Here is a 27491-nt window from a genome sequence, read left to right on the forward strand (position 1 = left end):
CTGAGACATGGGCCTTGCCCTCAACATTCATCAGGCAGAACAGACTTGCAAAATCTGTATCATAAGGGTCACGCCGCCAGAAAAAAAAAAAGACAAAGGCCATGAAAACCCAAAGACAAAAGCCTAAAGGAAGCCACACTGAAGGCTGTCATAGAAAACAGTAAGAAGCCACCAGGCAGGTAGGGAGGAGAAGGCATTCTTGGTAAAGAAGAGGATGTAGAAAGGAACAGAGACATTTAAAGCATGGCGGGTTCAGGGAACCACAGAACACCTCAGGATGCTTGGGGCTTGGGGCTCTAGGGGGCTGCAGCAGACAAAGCTGAAAAAGCGTCTAGAATCAGATCCTGAAGGCCTTATATGCCATACCAAAGAATTTGCGTGTTATGTAGTTATCCTCAGTACAATACTCAAATGTATTGTCTCTGATTGCCAGCTGCCTCCCATGTGGCCTCTGCAAACCATGGCAGGCTCCATGGCTTCTTCCCCTTTCACAGTCTCCATGACTCTCAGTAAGACACCAACTAAGCTGCCACACGGCAGAAAGTGAAAAATATTTATAGCATCAAAGTCCAACAGATAGCCTAAGAGACCCAGAGAGACAGCTATACACAAAGCTGCAATGAACGATTCCCACAAAGAAGTGAAAAGAGCATGGAAGTTCATAACGGATATGAAAAATGACCATCTTCACTCCAGCATCTTCAAAGTTTTGCTGCCCATCTCCTCTGTCCCAGGCCAGGGGAAGGACAGAGATGAGGGGCACACACATTGCAAATCAGAGTGCTTTTTGCCAGGGAGAAGGAAAATCCAGAAAAGGCAGTGTCACTGGGTAGCTAACAGCTCAGTCCCCATGACCTCAAGCCTGGAACCTGTGGATTCTAGACCCTGCTTCCCAGGACTATGAGGATTAAATGAGGTCACGTGTTAAGGGCTGGTACAATGTCTGGCAAAGTGCTCAGTGAATGTTAAGTAGAAAAAGATGATTATTTGAAGCAGTTGAAGAAGGCTGTATGACGGAAATGACAGAAACTGGTCCACAAGTTGAAGCTGACTAGTGAGCAAGGACAGGAAGAGCACTCCAATGATGGGAACAGCCCTGGTTCAGGCTGGAGGCTCTAAATAGCCTGGCAAATTTGGGGAACTGCATGTAACTCAAGGATGCCACAGATTATTGGCAGGGTTGGGGGTGGGCAGCAGCCTGCTGAGAGGAGTTGGTATAAACCACTGAACGTGCACTTCATTTCACATGTGATGGGAAACCACGGAAGGACTGCAAGCAGAAGTGGCATCTGTACAGAGGGCGCTCCTCCCGGGGGGCCGGCAGTGTGGTGGGGCGGAGTGAGACATACAACTGCAGTGGGATTGGCCGAGGAGAGCTGTGCCCACAGCACCCCGACAGCTGCGTACAGTGAAAAGGCAACTCCCAGCCCCTGCACCTCAAAGAGTACCTCAGAAGGCACAGACCCAGTAACCTCCCAGGGGTATACCATGGAGCGCAGCAGAACAAGGATGAAAAGTGGGAAAGTCCTGAACAGGCTCTGGGAAAACCAAGGGCACCTGACCAAGAAGGACGCCGAGGAGGAAGTTCAGGCGTGGATATGAAAAAAGAGAAAAGGGCATATTTCCCTCTTGTTAGTGGCACTGACTCAAGAATACGTTTTGGGGTAGAAGTTGTATCCAGCTGTATATTTAAAAACAAAACTAAACTCAGCCCCCTCAGGTGACCTGGTCCTGGCTTTCTTTGCCCTTTTCTCTAGTTTCTGCCTCTCTTTAGTTTTAACCAGAATGCTTTTGGTAAGGATGGTGAGCAGTCCAGATGTAACCGTGTGACCACCACCTGTGAGTAAATGCAGCTTCAGGCTGGGACAGGCAAGAGGAAAGAGGCGGAAGTGGAAACAGGAACATTAACAGATGCTGTCCTCTCCATTCAATACATAAAGAACATTCTGGTCAGATCTATGAACTCTCCAGCAGAAGAGAGGAAGAGGGGCTGAGCTATGGAAAGAAGTGGATGTGAGAGGAAGCAGAGTGGGGCCACATGCACACGCTCAAGCTTAACCGCCTGCTGCCGGCAAGGCTTACTTGCGAGACGAGAACCTTGCACTCACCACTTGTCGAGTGGAGCTCACTTGAAAACCACCTCCATCCCCCACCAGCGGTATCTACTGGGGCACCAAAGGGCCCATGAAGATGAGTCTCCAAGAAAGACTCATCCAGAGACATGAAAATGATCAACCCTTTGACCCAGTGATTTCAGTTGTGAAATGCCCAAGGCAACAGTTTTAAAAGGAGGGACGGCAGCTGTATACTTGTAGTTAAGCCAAACAAAAAGATGCTTATAGTCACTTCATTCCCAACAGTGAAATACTGCAGAGAGCCAACAACTGAGGAAGTGCTTAATGACAACGCAGATTCACTTGAACCATCAGCCAGCGAAAAAATAACTGAGTTCGGTTTTGAGAAATGTTAAAAACACAATGTGGATGGCAGGCCTACGTGATGACACGTCCCATAGACGTATGCTGATCGTAACGGGAAGCAGAGACACAAAGTCTTCCTGTTTGAAGGTAAGGATGACACCTCAGGAGAGAAAACAGTAAACACGGGTCCCTGCAAAGATGGCAGCATGTTCTCAGACAGGCTTGTGACCTAGGAGACTTGGGGGGGTGGGGGGGGGGGGCAGAGGCAGGGCCCACTTGTGTGTTTCCTGGTTTCCGCATCAACTCCGAACAACTGGGACTGTCTGTGCAGAGAAGAACGGTGTGGGGAGTGAGGGGGTCAGGAGCTACACCCATGATCAAGCTCAAGGAATACGACCGGATAGAAACAGAACACGTCGTACCCCAGGAAGAGAGCGACCATCAGGCAAACCCAGGAAGAGAGCGACCATCAGGCAAACCCAGGAAGAGAGCGACCATCAGGCAAACCCAGGAAGAGAGCGACCATCAGGCAAACCCAGGAAGAGAGCGACCATCAGGCAAACCCAGGAAGAGAGCGACCATCAGGCAAACCCAGGAAGAGAGCGACCATCAGGCAAACCCAGGAAGAGAGCGACCATCAGGCAAACCCAGGAAGAGAGCGACCATCAGGCAAACCCAGGAAGAGAGCGACCATCAGGCAAACCCAGGAAGAGAGCGACCATCAGGCAAACCCAGGAAGAGAGCGACCATCAGGCAAACCCAGGAAGAGAGCGACCATCAGGCAAACCCAGGAAGAGAGCGACCATCAGGCAAACCCAGGAAGAGAGCGACCATCAGGCAAACCCAGGAAGAGAGCGACCATCAGGCAAACCCAGGAAGAGAGCGACCATCAGGCAAACCCAGGAAGAGCGCGACCATCAGGCAAACCCAGGAAGAGCGCGACCATCAGGCAAACCCAGGAAGAGAGTGACCATCAGGCAAACCCAGGAAGAGAGTGACCATCAGGCAAACCCACCACTGGGTAGGTGAGCTTAGGACTGGAGAGAACGTGGCAGTTAGAAATGCAGTGGGGAAGATGCTGCTTAAATGGACGGTAGAAAAAAATATTTGTGGACACTCCTGTCCCTGGAGAGATGTACACTCATCGGGCAGTTACACAAACACCTGCGATTTACTGAGAAACAGTAACAAAAGAGCAACACTAGGTCTGGGTGACAGCTTTCCACTAAGCGCCCTGCTTCGCCCGACTCTCCTGGCTTCCCAGTCCTCTGAGACAAGAAGCTCCACCACCCCAGCGTTCTCCCCATGCCCCTCACACTTGCTCTATGTGTGTTAGGCTAACGTCCGGACCCACACCAGCAAACACCTCACCACCAACCAGCCGGCAGGGCAGGTGCCGGGATCAGGGCAGTGCCATCTTCTCTCAAGATTTTCAGCAGGTTAACCGATTCAGCTATCACCACTTACCTTAGCCATATAGTTTCTTACAGGAACTGCTTGACATCTAACTGACTTAGTTCATTTTACTGGCTGAAAAGAAATTACACACATATGGCGTGGCTGCTCTGTGTTGTATTAACTGTAAAGACCAGTACCCTCATCCATTCCAGATTCTAAATTCTACTGCCTCATCTGTATGTCACAACAAGGTCAGCTGGGAGCCATCTCCCAGGCTGCACCAAGGCTTCAAGAGGAAATAAATTATACTGCAAGTCTTTGGCAAATGTACAGCTAAACATAGCAGGAATCTCATGTATATGGATTTAAAGTTTCTCCTTTGGGACTTTTGCAAGCAAACAAAATGATTTATTTAGCCAATTCAAACGAACTGTATTAAAACACACAAAGGCCTGGAGAAAACATTACAATGAAAACAAATAATTCAAAGCAATTTCTAATCCAAGACATTTTGCTTTGCTCCACAACGCCATGAACAAGGTGTGGTCAGGCTTTCCGACCGGAGATATCAGCATTGGTGGCTCCCAAGTCAAACACAGCCAAAAGGGTAGCGTGAGTGCTTAATGTATGGCTGGAAGAGATTTGTTTGCCGATCACTTAGTTACTAACAGGAGAATTATATATAGTTAAACCACAAAACGTGTAAAAGCAGATCGTTCAGAGCTGCGCTGTGCATTCACTAGCACCAGGTGTGTGTCTTCTGAGCATCTGAAGTGTGGTACTGTATGACAAGGAACTACATTTTAAGTTTATGGAATTTAAAGCTTGATACTTTTATTACTGGCCAACTCTTAAATTTTTTCAAGTGTGTTTGGATCAACTTAGGTATGTGAATCTACTTTTCTCAAATGTATATTTTGTGAAATCCAAATAGAGATCAAGTATTCCTGATGAAAATTGAGCATCTGAATCAAGATGTGCTATAAGTGGACACAGAATGGGTTCTGAAGACTTGGTGTGAAAAGAAATGCAAAACGCCCCATTAAACTTTCTGTACACTGCTGGAATACTGAACTATTTTGGACATTCTGGGTTAAGTGGAGTTGACTCTGAACAGTCTGGGTTTGAACTGGGAGGGTCTACACGTGCGTGGACTGTTCACTAACACTACAGCACCACACGCTCCACAGCCGGCTCAGTGTGCGGATAGGAACTGTGCGTGCAGAGGGCCGACTGGGGAACTCAAGCATCTACAGACTCTGCTCCCCACAGCAGGTCCTGGAACTGATCCCCCCGCACACAGAGGGATGGCATTATACCCAGGAAGAATTCGCTTTTTAAATGTGGCTCCTAGAAAACAAACTGACACACACAGCTTACACCTCACTTCTACCGGGCACTGCCGTTTCAGAGCACGGGTCTGCCGTCTAAGAACGCCAGTGCCATCTGCTGGACACACTCCCACGTAACAGGCCCAAGAGAAACGGCAAGACTGAACTGTGTTAATGCTGAAGGACCCTGGGTCTGAAATGGAAGAGGACGTAACAACTAGGCACAAGACACTCAACTAATTTGTATGCTGTGAAAGGGGAATTCGAACGACGCTTATAGGCTTTTAAATCCTAGAGAAAATCCAACTTACAGTTATTAGCTGACAGTGACCATGAGCCAATGTGCACAGACTGGTCTGCTTTCCACCGAGGGTGCCCTGGGTAAGGACAAGAGGTTATTTGGGTGTCCTTCCCATGACCACTGCCTCCCATAAAAGTGAAAGTGTTAGCTGCTCAGTCATGTCTGACGCTTTGTGACCCCATGGACTGCAGGCCACCAGGCTCCTCTGTCCATGGAACTCTCCAGGCAAGGGTGCTGGAGTGGGTTGCCATGCCCTGCTCCAGGGGATCTTCCTGACCCAGGGAGCAAGCCCAGGTCCCCTGCAGTGCAGGCAGACTCTTTACTGTCAGAGCCACCAGGGAAGCCCCCCGCCTCCCGTACTCGTGGGCTGACTGCTGCCGACCCGTCTCCCCGCCCGCCCCCGACGGCTGCCCCCGAGTCCCTCTGCGCACCACCTTCTGCACCCCCCTCTGCCTTACACACTTTTCCCATCCCCCTCATCTAGCATTTGCCTTCTTCTCTTTTCTATTTTCCCTTATGACCCTAGGATATCTAACAATTCTGTTTTTCCTCTTAGTACTCCAATTTCTTTCTGTCTCCTCTCCATTTGTCCTACAAGCTGTTTCAGCTGGTCTTACAGCTTTATGTCGAAGTCTTTGGTCCACTTTGAGGTGGTTTTATACATGGCATGAGTTAAGTGTCCAAGGCCATTCTCTTGGAGGTAGAGAGTCGACTGTCTCAGAATCATGTTGAGACCAATTCTTTCCCTACTGGATGGTCTTGGCACCACTGTCAAAAATCAAGTTACCACAGATGTATGGGTTTATTTCTGGACTCTCAAAATTGTTTCATTGTTTATTAATACGTCAGAACTACACTGTTCAATCCGGTAGCTTTGTAGTAAGTCTTAAAATAAAGAAGTATGTCCCCCAACTCTGTCCTTTTTTCTTTTTTGAAATTGTTTTGGATATTCTGGGTTTCTTATAATTCCATACAAATTTTAGGATGAGTCTAACAATTTCCGCAAAAAAGGAAGCTTGGTTTTCATGAATTATTTTTGCTAGGAGATGTATTTGCCTGATCAGGCTGACAAAATGACCTTTCATAGGTCTTGCAACTCTGCCCTTGATCTGGACTTCTGAGGTTAAGTATGTAAGAATTTGGGATTTTTGTCTAATACTGCTCAATACTGGGATTAAACGCAGAGAGTAGAGGGTGCTGGGGAAAGCATGAGTCTGGAACACGCACTTAAACCACCTGCCACTTGGACACCATGTGACGAGTTGCCGACCCTGTGCTACAGCTTGCCATCTGTAGTAAGAACGGGTCCTCGCACCAACACCGCTGTGCTGTGGAGCGGAGACCACAGGCTCCTGCCGGCCCTTGGAGGATCCGCTCCAGAAGCTTCTTACAGGACTCACTGGCAAGGGAGGAAGCTATAACAGCCAGGCAGGCCAGCTGTGAAGAGGACATTGGGAGAGGACACAGATGGTACCCAGGCACAGGAGGTCCTTCTGGAGCACTGCTAACCCACCTGTTGTCAGCAAAAAGGATCTAGCAGCCCCTTACTCTAGCCCAAGTCCATCCCACTCAGGCTGGGATGAGTCGGCTCCCGAGTGAGATGAGGGCCTAGATACGCAGCAGCAGGAGGGCGGGCAGAGCTGAAGAACTGACTGATGGCTAAGAAGCATCTCTCGCACTGACCAGGCCCAGCAGCCTCCACGTGTGCCCGTCACCTAATATACTCTTACTGAACGCCTACTCTGCAAGTGATGTCAACATCTGCTTTTCTGTACTACGAAGTCCTCCCTGGTCTTCCTGATCATTTCAAATGATACCCTAAATTCTCCACCAGTGTCAGGGTCCTCCTGGAGACCAGATCACTTAGTCCCCCAATGTCCCCTTCTGTGCTACCATTTGGCAGGCTGAAATTCTTCCTAACAGATGCTCCATCAACTGACTTGGAAGCTGAATGCTTGGAACAAAGACATCAGCCAGCCAGCACTGGCAAAAGGAAAGAAACACAGCCTTTAAATCTGAGTAAGTCATCGGAGTGGGCATGAGAGACAGGATTACAGACTCCCTAGTATCAAATATTACAGAATATGTCTACTCTATCTCAGCTCACGTGTAAATCCAGATGAACTGGTGTCTCCATACCCATCAGAATGAAATCAACAGCTAAGTGGCCAGAGTTCCCACAGTACCATTCACTTTCTTCCCAGCTGACAAATCCAGCCTGAAGTCTGGGTCTTCAGGGAAAGGACAGGAAGAGAAAGTTACAATTCAGTCCCTAAAGTTATTTTCTCCACTGTGGGAGAGGAAGGCACCATTAACAGTACAGACCCAAGTTATAATGTTTTTAAGTTCATGTTACTTGTTTATAATATGATATCATATCATCCAGAGTTTCAAAAGTGACCGTCGGGGCTTGTGGCGGGCTGCTGGGGGCAGGAGCAGATGATGTCTGTGACACGCAGGGGTCATGGCTCTGGCCAGGGTGCTGCCCCGGGTCCCTCTGTGCAGGGGCAGGTCGGCTCCACGCCTGGCTGCTCAGACACTCAGTTCTCTTTTGGTCCGCAAAGTAATACGATGGTGGCGCAAACTCAGGGTCTCTCTCAGCCCGGAGATCTGACTGCCTCTTCGACCAGTACCCAAAGGAAAAGTCTAGTAAAAATAAAGTGTTATTAGAACTGATTATTGAAGCATTTGAATGTTTTTACTTTTTAATTATCATATGTATTTCTTAAAAGCCACCTTAAATCCTCTGGAGAACTAGACTACAAGGTACATGCAATGCCTACGGAAGTACATGGAAGGAACCAGGCTAAGAAAAAAAAGAGTGAAAAGTTCCACACAGAGAGCTCAAGGAAGGTTCTGTGGAGACAGAAAGTTGGCAGGTTCTGGAGACAATGCCAAAAAAGCACTAAAACAGAAATAACTAAGTGTTTAAATGATTTGCTTGACATGTTATAGGTACTTCATAGCAAAACACAAGTTTTGTTGTTTACTGAGTGTTGGAAGACACCAAAGGCACCGCTCAGAGCTGTCTGCCTCCAACAGCGGCACCAGCCAAAGCCATGTGCCACCTGCATCTTTTACTTGAGTCGTGGATCTCACAGGCGTCAACAATTTCAGCTAATGTACCACTGAAATGATTGTTTTCAAAACGGCATAAACCAGAGTCTATTCCTAAAGAGAGGCTGCTGCAGGTACCACGGTGTATTTGCAGGAAAAAACGTAAAATTTCGCATAACCCAGTGGAACCATATGTGAATCCAAGTTATGACACCTGGACGCAGACTGTTTTTAAGCGAGCATAAAAGAGACTGTTAAAAACACAGAATACATTAAAGTACCAAACTTTCCTAAGACTTTAAAAAAGCAGTTCTGGACAAATAGTATCCCGAAGCTGTAAAACCACAAGGGGGCAGCAGGAATTACCGAAACCTCCCTCAAGTGCATCTTTAAAATACCTCATCCTTTAGGCATGATGCCTTGCAGACCCTGGTCTTTTATATCACACTTTCCAGTGCTCCTGGTTATTGAGAAGAAGCAAGCTCAAGGACCTAGAGATTCCTTTAAGCTTCCCAGGACCACTAAAACTCACCAGAATCACAGTCTGCTCAGGACAACTGACCCCTCACCTTTTCCTCTGTCCCACTCGCGGACGTGTGGCACCCCAGCCCTGATGTCTTTCCCCTCCTGAACCAGAGTCACAGTCTGCTCTGGAGAACTGACCCCTCACCTTTTCCTCTGTCCCACTCACGGACGTGTGGCACCCCAGCCCTGATGTCTTTCCCCTCCTGAACCAGAGTCACAGTCTGCTCTGGAGAACTGACCCCTCACCTTTTCCTCTGTCCCACTCACGGACGTGTGGCACCCCGGGTCTGGTATCTTTCCTCTCCTGAACGATGACTTCCACTTTGCTACTCTGGGCGGCTGTACGAGGAGCTGGCATGACCTCTGGTTCTGGGGGCAAAGGGCCAATAACATCTCCACCTATTTTTGTAAAGGAAATAAAGATTTCATCACAATAAAGCTTACGACTACTTTAGAAAGTTAAATAGACATATTTATCCTGAGAGTACAAGCAATAACTGGTGTTCACTGAGCACCTACTATATTCCAGGTTGTGGGCTAAGTACTTTGTACACTGTAGTTCACTTAGCTCTGTAACAACCCAAACAAAGTCAGAATTGGTGCTCCATTTTATCTCCATTTTACAGATAAGGAAAATTAACATCAGAAATGCTACAGAGGTAAATAGTGAAGAGCCAGGATTCAAACCCAGATTGAATGGATTTCAAAGTCTCTGTTTGCCACTATGCCACCCTACCTCCCCTGATCAACAATCGAAGGACCAGAAACCCTTCAATTACTCAAAGAAAGAGTCTCAGGCAAAGCAAGGGTGATGAGAGAGCTGGAGCCTGGTGACAGTCTGCAGGCTATTCAATTCTGGCCATATTTTAAAAGAAAACGGTATTTTTTAAAAAAACACTGGAGGCACTTCACATCTTGTGGAAATGATATGTTCAGGAGCAGAGCAAAAGCAGAAACAGCACACAGAGTTCAGCATGTCACGGGAGACAGTGTTTATACGAAGCGAACTGGGCCATCTTCCAGTTTTTAAGTGTCCCAATCTCTTTCAAAGCTAAACTGAAGTGAGTCCAGAATTTAAAAATGGCATGGGCTTACATTAGAGCTGGAGAAGCTTCTATCTGCCCCTAGCTTCAGCTGGATGTGTGACGCCTCAACAATGAGGCCATTCCCCAGCCTCCCCCACCCCTCTAGCTGGGGGTGGTCTGTGGACTCTGGCCCTTGGGATGTAAGTGAGAAGGTTGTGTGTGAATCCCAACGCACATTCCTAGAAAGGTAGCTGGTGCCCGCCCCTTCTTCCCCAGGGCTGAATCATGAGCAGGTCCTGGGGAGATAGTGACCATGCAGGTGACAGCAACCCTCTAGGGAACGGCAGAAGCAGCAAGACAGGAGGAAGCGGGAGAACAGGTGACCATCGGGGCAGAGCTGCTAGCTGCCCTGGACACCCCCCACTGCTGCAGTGCTAAACTAGAGAAGCAGATGTCCCCCTGGTTTGAGCCAGTCTATGCAGTCTGTTGGGGCAGTTCAGCCCAGATGAGCGGTAACTCACACCGTGAGCATGTCTGACCACAGTACTGAACAGTGCTCCCAAGCAATTTAATAGTCTCTTGGTAAACTGTCTCTACCCACATCTCTACCTTAGTAAGCTGTCTCTACCCACATTTGTAAATTATTTACTACCTTTCTGTATGCATTAAACACACAGAAACACAGTTTTAAAACACAGTTATAATAACCAACAAAAACTGCTGCCACAGCCAAAGAAAATAAAGCCTAAAATAGGTACATGCACAACTTAATTTTATCCTAAAATACTTTTTAAGCATTTTACCTCTAAGTCTCACTTACTGAACTGTGCTATTATATGAAGCAACAAAATGTACTGCTAACATCCTTGTCTACAACCTGATATTTTCTTGGGAGTGTAATTCCACACCACTTTGGTATAAAAAGCTGTTCCTGTTCGCGGATGTACCTCTGAGGTGCGCTCAGAGGTACTCAGAAAATAAAACTAGATGGCTGATTTCTACACAGTCATTCCTACTACTGAGATGTCAACGGAACTAAAATATTTCCTTTTCAGATTCAGAAACACAAGCCATGATGTACCTCTGTTTTCTTCCTCTGCTCCATCTTCTTTTGATTTTTTCATCTTTTTCTGTCGGAGTTTGGCAAGTCTTGCTTCTAATATGGCTTTTCTCTTTTCCTTTATGTTTTCTCGTTTTGTTCTCTGATCTGTTGTCTGAACAGGACAAAAAATTAGAAAACGATTAGTCCCATTCACAATATTTCTGTTGAAAAGGATGAAATAATTTTATTCTAAAAATAAACTGACTTTTCTGCCACCTCTTAGAAGCCATCCGTTGAAATGTTCAAAATGAATATCCTTGTATATACAAGGGCTCTTATACAAGCCCTCTGATGTTTTCTGAAGTTCAGTTCATAGAACATCCCAGAAGCATTAACATTTTAGGAAACCAACCAATTCTGCCAATTCCTTAATCCCCCTCTAATAACTTTCCATTTTCTTACCCAGGCTGCTTCAAAAGTGCCATACTGGAAACTAAACTTAAAAAATTAAAGTCACACAGGTTACTTTTGAACGACTATAATCTTAAAGTCTGAAACACCAAAATAATATGGCAATTATCTTTATGAAACCTGTAACTGAATTCTGAATAGCTATATACATTTCTAATTAATTTTACTAGGTTTTTTTTTTTTTTTAACAATATGATTCAATGAGAAACCCAACTGTTCAAATCCTTCAAGTCAACTGAGTTTAATCTGTACCTGTTCACGCAGCATTTCTAAGGTTTTCATCTGCTTGTTTCTCAACTCTTTATCTCGGGCAAAAGCAAAGTATCCAACACCAAGTTGCCGGGCCTCTGAAATAGGTAGAAATTACCCCAAACCCAAAGATTAGATTTCCCTTCTCAGTGAATTAGATTTAGGCCAAATTTCTAGCCGGGCCTCTGAAATAAGTAAAAATTACCCCAAAGATTAGATTTCCCTGCGCAGTGAATTAGATTCAGGACAAATTTCTACCAAAGCAGAGAGGAACACAGGGATGTCTTCCACACTTTTTTTTTTTTAAGAAGCAGGTAAAAAACGTTAGAAGTTTCTTCCACTCTGTTTGCCAAGTGATAAACGCAACAAGTATTCATTAATTTTTTAGTCACAAGCTGTCTCCACTATTCTTGGGGCACACACTTGGATTAACAGACCCTTTGTTAGGCTAAAAAGTGAACAAACAGTTATTTTCAGTTCCAAAAGTAAAATTATTTATTTATACAGAAGAGCTGCTGCTTTGTGAATACTTCCTTTCCCACCTGCTATTTAAATGTTCGAGATAAAAAAATGACTTAAAAAGCTGCCAGATGACGGTACCATTTTCACGGATGTCTTCATAATGTACGGGCCCCATTGGCCTTCTCATGGCCTCCCTCTCTTCTTCCTCCCACTGCTGGCGCTGGAGTTCTTTTCTCATATCTTCAGACAGTAAGGTTTTCTCATTTGCAGGACTAACGAAACTAGGAGAATAGAGCAAAAATCATCTTAGGTAAGAGCTGTAGCATAGCAAAGCTTCGGTTCAGACATTTGGGGTCATGATGAGTAACTCTAGTTGTGAAGAGGACAGTTCCTTACAGAGGTTTCTGACTCATAATACCACTGGGAAACTGCAAAAAAAATATTTCCACCTTTCTTTAATCCAAAGAGGCAGCTTGTTTCATCAGCGTAATAGAATCTTGCCTCAGCACTCAGACACATCACTTTCCTTCCCAGCCTGGTCTTTGGCTGAATGGAAGGGGCAGGCCAGGCAAGGAGAGGAACTATGGGCCTTCGGTGGGGGGCCTCCCGTGCAGGGCCTGGTGTGACAAAACCAAATCTATATTCTTAAACACTTTCTATGCAGTGGTTTGTTCATTTACTCTGGGCTCATTCTCTGTTACTCTGTAGACAGACATCCTCCCAAGTAAACAGACAGGCTCTAACTCATTCCTTTTAGCATGGATGATCAATCATTCAGGTTGTTCTCTGAATGCGGACTACGTGTGTACGTGCACGTTAACCACAAAAAAGTGCTTCTGCAAACATTCTTACACATTAAAAAAGTATTCTTACAACAGAGCCCGAAAGATAATTAACTAAAAACACCCTCGCTCACAAAACAATCCCTGCGTCTGCATGTCAGACCTGGGCAAAGCATTGTGTGTCACACACTTACAGCCTCCCCTGAAGATTTTTATCCATTTCCAGCAGATCTGGCAAATCCTTTCTCATACAGCGCCGGGATCGCCCTAAAGAATCCACATAATCCACCCTGAAATAAAAGTGAAAAGACATGAAAAACTGTACATAACATGCAGTTCCCTAAGATAAGGAGTTGTCCACAATGAAAAGTTAACATAGGCTCCATCACAAACCCATCACCAAGGGCTTTCTGGGTAACTCAAACTGTAAATAATCCGCCTGCAATGCGGGAGACCCATGTTCGATCCATAGGTTGGGAAGATCCCCTGGAGAAGGGCGCGGCAACCCACTCCAGTATTCTTGCCTGGAGAATCCCACGGACAGAGGAGCCTGGCAGCTACAGTCCATGGGCTCACAAAGAGTCAGACATGACTGAGCGACTAACACACATCACCAAGAAAAACCTTCAACCTGAGAGACCACCACCATTAGTACAAACATGCTCTTCAAACTTAAAAGTTGACACACAATCGTTTCATTGCACCCTTGATTAAATCTTAATTTTAGAAACTGTAGAAAATGATTGACCATGTGTATCTCTGATCTCAAAGATAAAAACTCCACACAGACCCCTGCTGCACTATCTCAGAAATTACTTTTATCTGGTTTACACATTTGCAAGGAGATCCAACCAGTCCATCCTAAAGGAAATCAGTCCTGGGTATTCACTGGAAGGTGAATTCACTGTGACATCCATGAGGTCACAAAGGGTGGGACACGACTGAACTGAACCGAATAGAAGTTTTCTGAGAGACTCTTTTTAACTAGGAGGAAGCCAAGGCTACACACATTTTGTACTACAAAAGCGCCTCAACAGTGGGCCAGTCTGTTATTTTTCACTCTTGTTCTTCTTTCCTCATCTTGGCCCAAAGTAAGTACCTTGTTTCATGTACCAGGCAGGGAAACCAGGCAGCCAGCAAGGCCAGTAAAGTACTCTGACGCCCACAACAGGAAATAAGGGCAGGTTTTCATGGATAACATTTCATTTGCATTATGATGCAAAATATTTTTAATGTTTTAAATTACAGGCAGGGACTCCCCCAGATCCTTTGGCAGGAGGCTGAAAGCACAGAAGGGCCAGCACCACTGCTGGACCAACCCAAGGTCAGATTCCCACGCATGTGGCTTGTGGTTTTGTGAGTCTTTTCTTTCCTGTCACACATGCCAAGTCCAAATGTCAGCTTATGATTTAAAAGGTGAATGCTTGGGAATCCACCACTAGTCCTAAAGCTGGTGACCACAGAAATAAAACCTCCAATAGCAAAAAGCAGTTTCTCCCTTTTCTTCTTTTCCTTCAATGAATGGAGAACCAAAACCACCTAACCAGATGGTCTGAGTAATTATTTACAGTATTTTTGTGGAAAGATTTCCCACCACCTGGAACTTAACTGCAAAAGGATTTTACAAGCAGTTACAATTCTGGAACCTAACTTAGAAACAAAGAAAGTGTCAGAACTGCTTGCAGTGCATCTTCCTTCACCCTATGGGGCATGTGACACCTTCAACTGCCCTTCAAGCTCTTCAAATCGGTAACAAATTGGTTGTAATCATACAGGCATTAATAAGGGGGGTGGGGAGACATTAAACCTTTCAAAGGAGATGAGATTTCTGCTATGAAAAGCAATCATAAGCTATTCTGTCTCTGGTGAAGGCCTCTAAAACATGAAGATCTCGTTGAAACAGAAGTGGCAGGACAGCAGCCAGCAACAAAAACCAGTGCGCAAGCTCTCAGGGAAACCATCACCTGAGGCAGAAGGGGACACAGGAGGGCTCGGTCACGCCCTCTACACAGGACGCTGGGGAAGTCAGGGCACAGACCCTTGAAACGCTCTTAACAAGAGCCGGCAGGATATAAAACAGCCCGAAAGTGTGTTTCAATCCTTTTCTGGTAAGGAAGCCAGTTATGTGTCAACATGGGCTTTCCAGGTGGCTCAGCAGTAAAGAATCCAGCTGCCAGTGCAGGAGATGCGGGTTCAGTTCCTGGGCTGGGAAGATCCCTGGAGGAGGAAATGACAACCCACTCCAGTATTCTTGCCCGGAAAATTCCATGGATAGAGGAGTCTGGCGGGCTCATGGGGTTGCAAAGAGTCAGACACAACTTAGCGACTAAACAACAAGACCCAAAGGAGCAGGAAGTATGTTTAATATCAGAGTTCAGATGAAAGAGAGACCGTTTAGACTAGAAATGCTGAAGAAAAGTATGAGGAAAGGGATGGCATCATACCCGCTCCTCTGTGACTGCCCACCTCAGATGTAAGTGTTCTAGAAGGCTGGTAAGAAGACCCTTCTGCAGCATGAAGATCCAAGTTCTCTACGTTCCCGAGCAGTGGGGACCGCTCTCTTCGCTCATAAAAGACTCCTTCCCATGGGGGGAATGGCTGACAAAATATCAACAGGTCCTGCTGACAACCCTAAGCAGTTCCTAACAAATACTCCCATGATGTAGACATCTGAGCCTTGGGTGGGGAGCGGTGGGCTCCACACCGGCAGGAAGCGTCAGGCAGCGTTACTCCCAGGAACACAGCATCAGTGCACCTCATGCAATCACAAGCCTTTCTGAACACGTTTCTAAATAGTATCTTAGGTACAGAAAAATCACCATGCCGTTTCCTCTGCGGTTTCCTTGTAAAGGAAAGGTTAGTTTGGTTTCCCCATCATTCACCTATCAGGCATCACCATTCCTGTTCTACAGACGGGGAAACTGAAGCCAAGAGAGGGTAGGAACATGATCACAACCGTACCACCAGTGAAAGCAGAGCCCGTGCTGTCCAGACGCAGGTCCATGATACCTCAGCCATACTGGCAGAAAATGCCACAGCCAGAGTAAGGCTCACCGGATCAGTCCTGCCAGCCCGTTTTCACCGGAAACAAGAGCTCACACTATCTACATGACGATGCACCTGGGTAAGGCGGCAGGATGGGTAGAAAGGAACATTCTTCTGCCTAAACAACCCTCTTCTGCCTAAACAACCCTTTCACATCAATGAAAAGGGAAACAATGCCTCCACCCCTGGCACAGTGCCTGGGACATGGCAGGAACACAGTCTATTTGTAATTATATCAAGTAGCAGCTACTACTTCTACATCTATAAATGCAATCCTACTTAGAGTACAGTCTCTAAAGAAAGACTAGTGAGAAAAGGCTTGATAACAGCAAAATAAATGGCTCTCAAAAAGTAAACCCAAGTCTGACAACATTAACATAACCACATGGCATAATTATCACCAACCACTCTTCACTGGGATCCTGGGGAGGAGGAATATCTTTTTCAGAAAGAGCTGCTTCATCATCGTCTCTTTCTTCGGTCTTTCTGTAATCTCTATTGGCACCACCAGCTTCCATTTCTTTGTGTCTGTCGATCATCTTCTGTGTGAAATCCACAAGGTACATGTCCTCCACCTCTTCATCTAGGACACAAACATCAACGTTCAGATGCACGGAGCTGCCATGAAGCAGTCACAGTCACCACTGGGCGCCACACCACCCGACAGCTCACTAGTTTCCACCCGCCCCTGATGCTCCAAAGACACAGAGCCGCCTGCGGCCTGACAGAGACGCTGCAGAGGCCGCGGGACTCACCTCTAAAAGCCCGGAGTAAAAAAAACAAACAAATAAATAAAAGCCCGGAGTTTCCTGCTGCCTCATCAATAACAAGACGAGAAGATAACAGTGTCTGACTTCAAGAGACTCATCTAGCCAATCAGACAACACAGAGGCAGAACGGCATTGCCCAGTAAGCCTTTGTGACTCAGTGACACCCATCTCTAACCACGTGGGTCATATCCCATAGCCCTGGGTATACTGCTGTGGAATGCCACGTGTTCAAAGGGTCCTAACACAGGTAAAAGAAGTCATCTGAATTCTTTTCAATCCATGAACACCACCTTCAGGTAAGGCATAGTACCAGGATCTGCAGGGCATACAGAGATGTCTAATGTGCCATCTACTTGCAGGCCTTATCTACTTAAGCTGAAACCTACGCTGAAAGTTAAATAGTAATCCATCATTCTAATTTAACACAGGATAGCGGATGCATTCACAAACAACGTATGCATCAAGTTTCACTCTGCTGGATTTAAGCTCTAAGGAACAGATGGTAGGTTCCCTACCACCAGGAGTTGATGTTACCCTCACTGTACAGTGGAAAATAACTGAGGCTCCAAAACTTGCCCAAACATGCAGGTCCAATAAGCCCATCAGGAGGTGGGTCTGCCGGTATGGACAAAACCAAATCTCCATATCCACACACTCCTTTGACTTGATTCTATATTAACAATATAAGTAAAGTTTGAATTAAATGAAAAAAGACTGTATTTTTAGCCACAAAAATACGTAATTCAATTGGGAAAGAAATACATTTTCCAAAAAAAAAAAAAAAGGAAATACATTTTCCCAGAGCTGAGTTAAATAAGACCACAAAACAGTGAGACCTCCTGGCTGGCTGACACCTGCTGCTTCTTCAGGGGGAAGGCAGGGCCTCCCCCAGGGCCCTCAGCCTTGTGAGCACCCAGCCTGCCCCTGCTGGGCTCCCAGCACACAGGAACGTGTTCCTGCTGTCTGGGCAGCCATGATCAGGGTCCCGCCGCCTCCTCTCCTGCTGCGCCCCACCCCCTGCCTGGCCCTCAGCACTAGCCCCGCAAATCAGCCCGGCCAGCTCTGGTCCTCTCCTCCCTCTGCTCGTCCCACTTCCCCCTGCAGAAGCCCTTCTGCAGTTCTCCAAAACCTTTAAGACTCCCATCAGAGCCACCTTCTCCCTAAAGACTTCCACATATGCTTTTTAAAGGCAGTAAGAGATGCACTGCCTTGTAAAATCTCTTTTATTGTTGTTGAACTCTAGGTTGGGTTTCCTTTTTGTGGAGCAGGTATAAGGAGGGAGGATCTTTTAAATATTATCTTAGAAGCAACTATACTGGCTTCCTGGGCAGCAGAGTGGTTAAGGCTCTGAGCTTCCACTTTCCTGGTCAGGGAACTAAGATCCTGTATGCTGCGCAGCACGGCAAAAAAACTTTTACTTTTTAAAAAATAAATTACAAAAGCAACTATAAGCACTTCAAAGACTAAAATTAAACACAGAGGAAAAAAACAGGGGAAAGGAATGATAACTCCAGTACTCTGATATAACTGTAATTCCTCTCAGGTTGTTTTTTCTTAAACACAGCCGTAACTGTTTGTAACAATGGCCTATTTAGACCTTTATTCCTAAATTTGTTTTCTTCTGTGCCATTTTCCTCCACTGATGATACCCCCATTGAGGACAGAGGCAGAGAATCTGGCTAATACTGACTGGCTTGTCCCTCTATAGCACCTAACAGGCCCAGCCCCCACGGGGCAAATAAAAAACTATTGCTGATTTTTTTATCTCTGTGCTGACACGCAGGCCTTCCCTGGGAACTCAGCTGGTAAAAGAATCCGCCTGCAATGCAGGAGACCCCAGTTTGATTCCTGGGTTAGGAAGATGCTGACACAGAAAGTCAAATCTATTTAAGTTTCTCCCTATTCTCATAATTATTTTAACAAATAAGAAAATACACCCTCCCCCCCAAAAAAGAAAATACCCCAGAGTTGTATGAATTACAGAAAATAAAGATGCATAAATAATTATATTTACCTATAAAGTCTCCTTTAGTCATTTTCTCATACAATTTGGCTTTTTCTTCCAATTTCTCCCTAGGAGGAAAAAAAAAAAGACAAGTATAAAAATGGTCTTATCACTGCCACTCCCGGTAAAACTGCCCCCCACCCCCACCCCCAGCCTTACTGCTGCAACCTGCCCACGGGGCCCAGTCTGATGACTAGAGCTGAGTCCCCACCCTGAGGGGACCCTCAGACACAGCCAGGTCTGCTCTGCCAACTAAACATAAAGCCTGGCCCATGTTTCTTTCATTCACGACTGTACCAAAGGGCCAAAAACAATGCCTGATGCATAGCAGATGTTCAGTCAGTATTTGAGGAATGAATACATGAATGAATGAAGATTCCAATTTAATTTAAATGCCAAATGCAACAAATTAAATACCAAAAAAACAGAGGTATCTAAACAAAAACATTTTCTGTTACGGATCACCAAATTCCACAGTAACTCTGTATCACTGGTTTTACACAAGGGTCCCTGGTCTCCCCTTAGCTAATCAGGTCTAAGAGCGGCAGAGACCAACCTCCTAGAAATCTGTTAAAAATATGATAATGTCTGTTTTATACAGAACATAGATAAATTATTCATGACAGATAGCTAATTAAAAACAAACATCAACCCTGGCATTTCAATTCAGCAGCCTCTGCTCATGTTAATTCTAGTGACATTTACTCTTTGGTGGCTAAGACCTGATGATTCTTTTATTCTAGAAATATTTATGATGATAAAGAGCACCAAAGAAGTCATATGAGCATTTGCTTGTGAAGGATCGTACTTTATGACAGTGGAAAATTTCATTTCTAGTGGTGAGTATGATGTTAGCTAATAGGGCATTAAGATGTTATGCAGAAACTCGAATGAACATTTCAGTCAATCCAATACAAAGCCATAGTGATCGAAACAGTATGGGACTGGCATAAAAACAGACACACAGATCAACGGGATGGAAAGAGAGCCCAGAGATAAACCCACACACACATGGTCAATTAATTTACAACAGAAGAGCCAAGAATATGCAATGGCAAAAGAGCTGTCTCGTGAATAAATGGTGTTGGGAAAACTGGACAGCCACATGCAAAATGATGAACCTAAAAAACTGTACTACACATCTGAATTAAAAATTCACAATGGAACCATAAAACTCCTAGAAGAAAACACAGGCAACACGTTCCTAACATCAGTGTGGCAATGATTTTTTAGGATTTGACAACAAAAAAAAAGGCAAGAAAAGCAAAAATAAACAAGAGGGACTATATCAAACTAAAAAGCTTCTGCAGAGCAAAGGAAACCATCACCAAAATGAAAAGGCAACCTATCACTGAATGGGAGAAAATATCTGCAAATCATATGTCTGCCATAGACTTAATATCCAAAATAAAGAACTTACAACTCAACAGCAAGAAAACCAAACAGTGCAACTTTAAAAAAGGATCCGAATAAACATCCTGTCAGACATACAGATGGGCAACAGGTACATGAAAAGGTGCTCAGCATCACTACTCATGAGGGGAATGGAGACCAAAATCACAGTGAGATGTCACCTCACATGTGACGGAACAACTGCTACAAAAAGCTAAGAAATAACAAGGGTCAGTTGGTGAGGATGTGGAGAAAAGGAAATCTTCATGCTGTGTAGGGGGGAATGTAAACTGGGGCAGCCGCTAAGGAAAAAGAGGATGAGATTGCTCACAAAATAAACAGAACTACCATATGGGAACTTCCCTGGTGATCCAGAGGTTAAGACTCTGAGTGTCCACTGCAGGGGCATGGGTTCACTCTCGTTTAAGTGGCTGTCCAGAGAACTAAGATCCTGCATGTCACACAGTATGGCCAAAAAAAAAGTAAATAAGTTCGTAGATACGGTAAACAGAATGGCAGTTGCCAGAGGCAGCAGGAGGATGGGAAGGAAATGGATGAAATGAGTCAAAATGTACAAACTTCCAGTTATAAAATATGTTAGCAATGAGGATCCAATGTCCAGCATAACTACAGTTAATACTGCATTGCATACATGAAGTCTGTTAAAAGAGTAGATCTCAAATGTGCCTAGTAAAGTAAGTGTTAGTCGTTCAGTCGTGTCCGACTCTTTGCAATCCCATGGACTGGAGCCCACCAGGCTGCTCGGTCCATGGGATTCTCCAGGCAGGAATATTGGAGTGGGTTGCCATTCCCTTCTCCAGGGGATCTTCCTGGCACAGGGATCGAGCTGTGTGGTGAAGATGTTAGTTAATTATTAGATCTATTGTGGTGAGCACTTCACAATACATACAAATACTAAGTAACTCTGCTGTACATCTGAAACTAATACAATGTTATGTTTCAATTACACCTTAATAAAACACATATATAAAGCATAAAAAAGTTACAGTATCTTTCAACAAAATTAAAATTCTAAGCATAATGTCCAATAGTGAGAAAAATGTCTCAGCAGTGAACATGTCTTTAAGTAAAAGTCTCCAGCCTGTTGGGGATAGGTCAAACGCTAAGAAAATAATCCCTAAATGGGCTAATACTCTGCCCTTTACTCTCAGACCCAGAAGAGCCAAGCAGTCTGAGCAACCACTATTTTCAACTGCCAACTTTTTATTATGCAATGGATCTAAACACACACATGGTAGTCACGCCAGAGATTAAAACTTGGGATTCTGAATCCAGGGTGATAGTGCAAACAAGGGAAGAGCTCTTCTTTACAGAAGGCCAGCTAGTAAACAGAATGAAAAAATAATACACATGGAATGACAGATTTAGAAAAATTCTAATTTTGAAATCATCAGTGTAAAAACTGACTCAGCGATGACTTAATCATCACATGAAAACACACTGGTGAACAGAATATTCACACAGCGTCAGTTTCCCTCCTTAGATTATTATTAATTTCAAATGAGGAAGAGCATCTTATTGGTGGAAAACTACAGCAGATCTACCTTAACTGAGTGATCAAACTTACCTTCACCAATAATGACTTAAGCTGACATCACGAACCTCCTGATGTAACTCAACAGGACGACAAATCATCACCTAGATAGTGTTAACAACCGTTGGTAATTAGTCTGACTTTAATCAGACTGTGGGACACCGCGGAAACAATTGGCCTGGACTTTTCAAACGATGTCAGTGGTGTAACAGACAACAAAAATCAAGGGAGGGATTTCCCTGGTGGCCCAGTGGTTGAGAATCCGCCTGCCAATGTAGGGAGCACAGGTTCTTCCCTGACCTGTGAACTAGGATCCCACATGCCACAGGGCAGTTAAGCCCGTGTGCCACAATTACTGAGTCCGCGTGTAACTGCTGAAGCTTCCTGTGCCCTAGAGCCTGTGCTCCGCAACAAGAGAAGTCACCACAATGAGAATCCCTCACGCCACAACTAGAGAGTGGCCCCTGCTCGCCACAGAGAAAGCCTGCATGCTGCAACGAAGACTCAGGGCAGCCATAATTAAATAAAACTGTAAACATTTTTTTAAACAGGCAAAGGAACTGTTTTCTATTAAAAGAGACTAAAGAGATATGACAACTACATGCAATGCGTACTCTTTAATTAAACGTTTTAAAAAACAATAAAGGACATATCTGCACTAGGATAACTGGTGAAATATGAATATGGACCATATGACACCACTTTAAGAGTGGCAAATTTCTTGGATATGACAGCAGTATTGTGGTTACACAGGGAAACGTCCTTATTCCTGCATAACCACAGTACTGCTGTCATATCCCAGAAATATGCCACTGATGAAACAGTATCATATAGAAGATATATGCTGAAACATTTAGAGGTAAAGTACAGTGATGTTTAACAAAGTTTCTCTACACACACACACACACACACACACACACACGAGAGAGGGAGGGGGAGAAAGAAAGCAAATTTTAAAAGATGTTAAGTGGTGAATTTAGGTGAGAAGTATTAGAATGTTCACTGTAGTCTTATTTCAAATATTCTGCTGGTTTAAAGCTTTTCATATTAAAAAGTTGGGAGGAAAATTCAATTTCTAATTACTAACAGCACACCACCTAGTAGCCCTGAACCACACCACATGGACACTTCTTAAACACTTGGGGATAATCTCAGTGCCTAACAGGGGCTCACAGGGGCATTGTTTCATCTTTTAAACTGAGGCTATGTCTTATCTTCTTATAAGATTATAAATATGCTTGCGAATCATATTATTTTCAGGTAAGAGTATCTGGTTAGAAGGATGACAAAAATTAACATTGTAAATGAAATCAAGGTGACCTTCCCCGTCTTTACTCAGGGAGCCCCAGAGACAGCCTCACTTAGAGTGACATTACCTCGCTTTATCCAGAGTCTTCTGTTCTGCAATCTGCTCTTCAGCATCCTTTTCAGCTCGGTTAGAGACTCCTGCATTCTGTTTGCTCCAGATGCTTGGTTTCTGGAGAATAATTTAAAAAACACAGAATCACCAACTGACTGCAAAAAATCTCTACTTGTACCTCAGAAGGGGGAAAAAAGATAATTAGATCTTGTGAATCAATGGAAATAACTGGACCTCTGACAGCCAACTTATGTCCTGCAAATAAACTATACATAGGGAAGCTGAAGCTGGAAAAAAAAAAAAAAAGACCCTAAATTACATTTAAAAATTTCTTTATACAATTGCAGTTACTTTTTTAAATCTCCTGAATGATTACAACCTAATTCAAGACGTTAATGAAAAATATATAACAGATTTAGTAATACAAATAATAGATACCATTACTTATAAAATTAGAAAAACATTCACATACTGAAGAATTAGAGCATTTTAATGTGCTTTTGAATCTTACTAATTTCTATGTCAATATTTGAAATAGTTTATGCAGATGTTCAAATACAAGGATTTATAGGTAGCAGATACCTTGGACACTTTCAAAAAACTTAATTATGGTTTAATTCCCTTATGTTTGGGGTCAATGGAGATAATTAGATTTTATTTTTACCTTGTTAGTTGGTTTTGGTTTTCCCAAAACTCCAGCATCTTTTAGAAGTTTTTCTTGTTTGAATTCTTCTTGTTTTCGGAAGAGTTCAGCCTTAAGGTCTACCAACTAGAATAAAGCCAAAAAGCCAAAAAAAACACAAAAAAAACCACCAATTAACTCTAATGAGTGATTGGATTTCTAAGTTTTTATAATTCTGAAAACAAGATCACAAGCTCTTATAAATGGACAAAAGTGGATATAAAATTAAATGTTTAAATGTAGAGTCTAGCACAAAATAAATCCAAGTCATATTTCATTCCAGCTCTGTGGTAAACATATTTAATTTTCAACACTTCAAGGCTTTCCTCTGGGCAAAGAGAGAATGATAGGCAAATAAATGAAATCTGCATCTTCTAGATTCAGATTCAACTAACATCATTAACCACTTTCTCTCTGACTGTCATTGTACTTGGCTTTTTCATGTAGTACAAGTAAAAAAAAAATTTATAATTTCACTTAAACATCACAAACATTTCTTATTTCTACAGGAAAACATCTTTGATCAGCAACAATCTGAGCCCCATTATGTGCCTGGCACTTAACACCGAAGAGCAGAATACAAATGTGAATTAGAGATACTCTTCTGCCTCAAAGAACCTACAATCTAGTAAGAAATGTAACTTACAACATTAGTCAGATGTAATACGTGACTTTAAGAGGGAAATTAAGTGGCATAAAAATTCAGATAAAGGAGTATTTCCTTTTGTCCAGAGTGATCAGAGATGGCTTTGAAATGAGCCTTAAAGGATAGGCAAGATTTCAACTAGAAATAAAATAGACTGAGTGAATTTTATTTCAGCATGTTTTGGAAACCACAAATTTAGCTTAACAACAGAGTCCAAGAACAAGAAAAGTCAGAGCAAAAGGAACAGGGGACTTGGATCTATCATCACTATCTACTCTGCACAAAAGGGTAAAATGGCAGTTTCCTTTTTAAGGATCGAAGTACAGCTGCTTATATACACAGACATTTGTAAACTGAATACTTAAAAAACCCAGCATTACAGACTGACTTTTAAGGGAAATCAAAATGACTGCATTCAGTGATTTCTATTTTGGAAGAAAGTATTTAAAAATAGGTTTGGTACAGATTTTAATAACGTCAAGGGCTGGTTTATCCCAGAACCTAATACTCTAAATTTTAAAAAACAAATTTAAAACTTAAGCCTTTTCTTCTAAGCCTTCTTAACCACATCAATTTTCTAGTCGCACATTTTCCTACTATACTTCTGAATTTTAAAAGGAAGATGCTCAGAGAAGTGTCAGTTCCCAGATGGCATTCACATTACTATCACTAATTTTAACCCATTAGGAAAAAATAATTAACTTTATAGTTTTTTGGTACCTAATCCTCAAACATTATGTGTGTGCGCTAAGTCACTTCAGTCATGTGAAACCCTTTGCAATCCATGGACTGTAGCCCTCCAGGGTCCTCTGTCCATGGGATTCTCCAGGCAAGAATACTGGAGTGGGTTCCCATGCCCTCCTCCAGGGGATCTTCCCAATCCAGGGGTCGAACCCCCCATCTCTTACGTCTCCTGCATTGGCAGGCAGGTTCCTTACCACTAGCGTCACCCGGGAAGCCCTCAAACATTATTAACTAGTACCGACTTTCAGTATGAGACGGGGGCAAGGGGCTCAAATATTGGGATATTTCCTTCATATCCCTCGCACCCAACATTCTGCAGTAAATCCAAGATTAGCCCAAAGGTTGGGCAATTTGCTCTGATATACTGGAAAAGACAACTGCCATGGAGTCAACCAGACCACATGAGCCCAATTCTACCACTAAGAACTCTGTGAGCTGAAGAAAGCCACTTCATTTTCTGAGCCTCAGTGGCATTATCCATAAAGTGGGGATATTACTAGCACCTGCCTCCTAATGCAGTCAGTAGAACTCAGGGACACTGTGCATATAAAGTGCTGGCACAAACAAGTACTGAGAACTGGTTTTCTTCCTCAGTTCAGTTGCGTCCCACTCTTTGCAACCCCATGGACTGCGGTACGCCAGACCTCCCTGTCCATCACCAACTCCCCAAGCTTGCTCAAACTCATGTCCTTTGAGACAGTGATGCCGTACAACCATCTCATCCTCTGTCGTCCCCTTTTCCTCCTGCCTTTAGTCTTTCCCATCATCAGGGTCTTTTCCAATGAGTCGGTTCTTCGCATCAGGTGGCCAAAGGATTGGAGTTTCAGTTTCAGCATCAGTCCTTCCAATGGATATTCAGGACTGATTTATTTTAGGATGGACTGGTTGGATCTCCTTGCAGTCCAAGGGACTCTCAAGAAGTAACTAAATTAACAAAGGTGCTTACATCCTGTTAGACCTTACAGCTCCCAGGCAGCGCATCCTATGGGTGTATTAACAACTGTTCAGCCGTCCTCCTGCCGGGGGACGCTAGGCCTCTCGGACCCCGGGGTACGAGTCACACTAATGTTTGGGGGGTGGGGGGGGGGGCATGCTGGTCCCTGAGCTCAAGGGGAACGTGTCTGCACAGCTCGCAGAGGCCGGGGTCCCCTACCGACAGTCACGGAGACAAGGCTGCCAAGGAGGCCTGGCCTGTCGTCGCGGAGGGGAGGCAGGGCCAGTCCTAACCCGGAAAAGACACCAGGCTCAGGACGGCGTCTGAGGGGAGAGCCTGGGCCCGCCGCCCCGGCAGAGGGGAGACGCCAAATTCAGGGTTCTATTAGCGAGAAAGTGGGCCCGCTCCCCGTAAGGAAGAAAGCACGCTCCGCTTTTTTTCCCAGAGAAAAGCCAGGTCCGGCGTCCTCTCTGAGGAGAGGCCAAGTCTGGGACCCCGAGTGAAGAAACAAGCTAGGTCGAGATTCTTATCCTGCGGAGGAGGGGAGACGCGGAGCCCGAAGCATCACCTATCCCCGTACTCACCGAGGACGCCGTGACGTCCAAGGGCTTCTTTCTCCTGTCCATATTCGCCCCGGAGTGTCCTTAGGTGTACGTCTCAAGGCACTAGCCCTGCCTTTTATACCGCCTTCCGCTGGAACCGGAAGTCACTTCAGCAGAGCGACGGTATTTATAGCTCTGGCGCCATCTTGAGAAGGTCAGAGTGTAGCGAGTAATCCGTCCTTCACCATTTTGAGACTGTCAGAGGGTGCTCAGAAGTGAAGCTAATTGCTAAGGCCATCTTGAAAAAGGCAGAAGGTAATAGGGCTGGTGTTTGGTGCCATCTTGAGAAGGTCTCCTTACGCCTGGCAGGGCAATGCACGCCATCTTGAGTGGGGCGGATTGGGTGTGGCGAAGGCGCCATCTTGGGAAGGGCGGAGTGAACTGACATGATTATCTTCCTAGCGAAAAGAAAGAAATGTTAGTAGGACTGGAAAGATCTAAATACCCTTGAACGCCTGACGTTCACCAGGCACTGCTGGTGCGTCTCACAGGTTAATTTATATAAATTCTTACAAGAGTCATATGAGCTAAAGATTAGCATATTAATTCTGGTAGAAATAACAACAATAATAATAGCTAATGTTGATACAGTGCTTACCCTGTGTTAGTTTACATATTTCAGCTGGTAAGAACATGAACTCCAGAAGTCAACTTCCTCAATTTATATCACTCCATTACCACTTAGCTGTGTGA

The 27491-nt window shown here is 44.5% G+C and overlaps 1 protein-coding gene across 1 annotated transcript; it reads right to left on the minus strand.

The window, feature by feature from the left end:
- Nucleotides 1-7786: 7786 nt before the first annotated feature.
- On the minus strand, nt 7787-26916 carry CCDC174 (coiled-coil domain containing 174). The gene is made up of 11 exons (XM_043886282.1): nt 26781-26916; nt 23855-23959; nt 23207-23307; nt 18893-18951; nt 16514-16691; nt 13258-13353; nt 12420-12562; nt 11823-11917; nt 11139-11271; nt 9279-9431; nt 7787-8096 (listed from the first exon to the last, which is right to left on the minus strand). The coding sequence occupies exons 1-11, from the start codon at nt 26820-26822 to the stop codon at nt 7798-7800; spliced, it is 1404 nt and encodes a 467-aa protein (XP_043742217.1). The 5' UTR covers nt 26823-26916; the 3' UTR covers nt 7787-7797.
- Nucleotides 26917-27491: the final 575 nt, after the last annotated feature.

This window comes from Cervus elaphus, chromosome 24, assembly GCF_910594005.1.
Source record: "Cervus elaphus chromosome 24, mCerEla1.1, whole genome shotgun sequence".
Lineage (NCBI taxonomy): Eukaryota > Metazoa > Chordata > Mammalia > Artiodactyla > Cervidae > Cervus > Cervus elaphus.

What these genes read in the sequence shown, in the direction of transcription:
- CCDC174 (XM_043886282.1), bottom strand. Translation starts at nt 26,822, where the DNA reads ATGGACAGGAGAAAGAAGCCCTTGGACGTCACGGCGTCCTCG. An exon ending in AAAAATCTTCAGGGGAGGCT is followed by an intron (nt 12,563 to 13,257) that starts GTAAGTGTGTGA and finishes CTATTCTCCTAG; the next exon opens with TTTCGTTAGTCCTGCAAATG. An exon ending in TAGAAATGCTGCGTGAACAG is followed by an intron (nt 11,272 to 11,822) that starts GTACAGATTAAA and finishes TGTCCTGTTCAG; the next exon opens with ACAACAGATCAGAGAACAAA.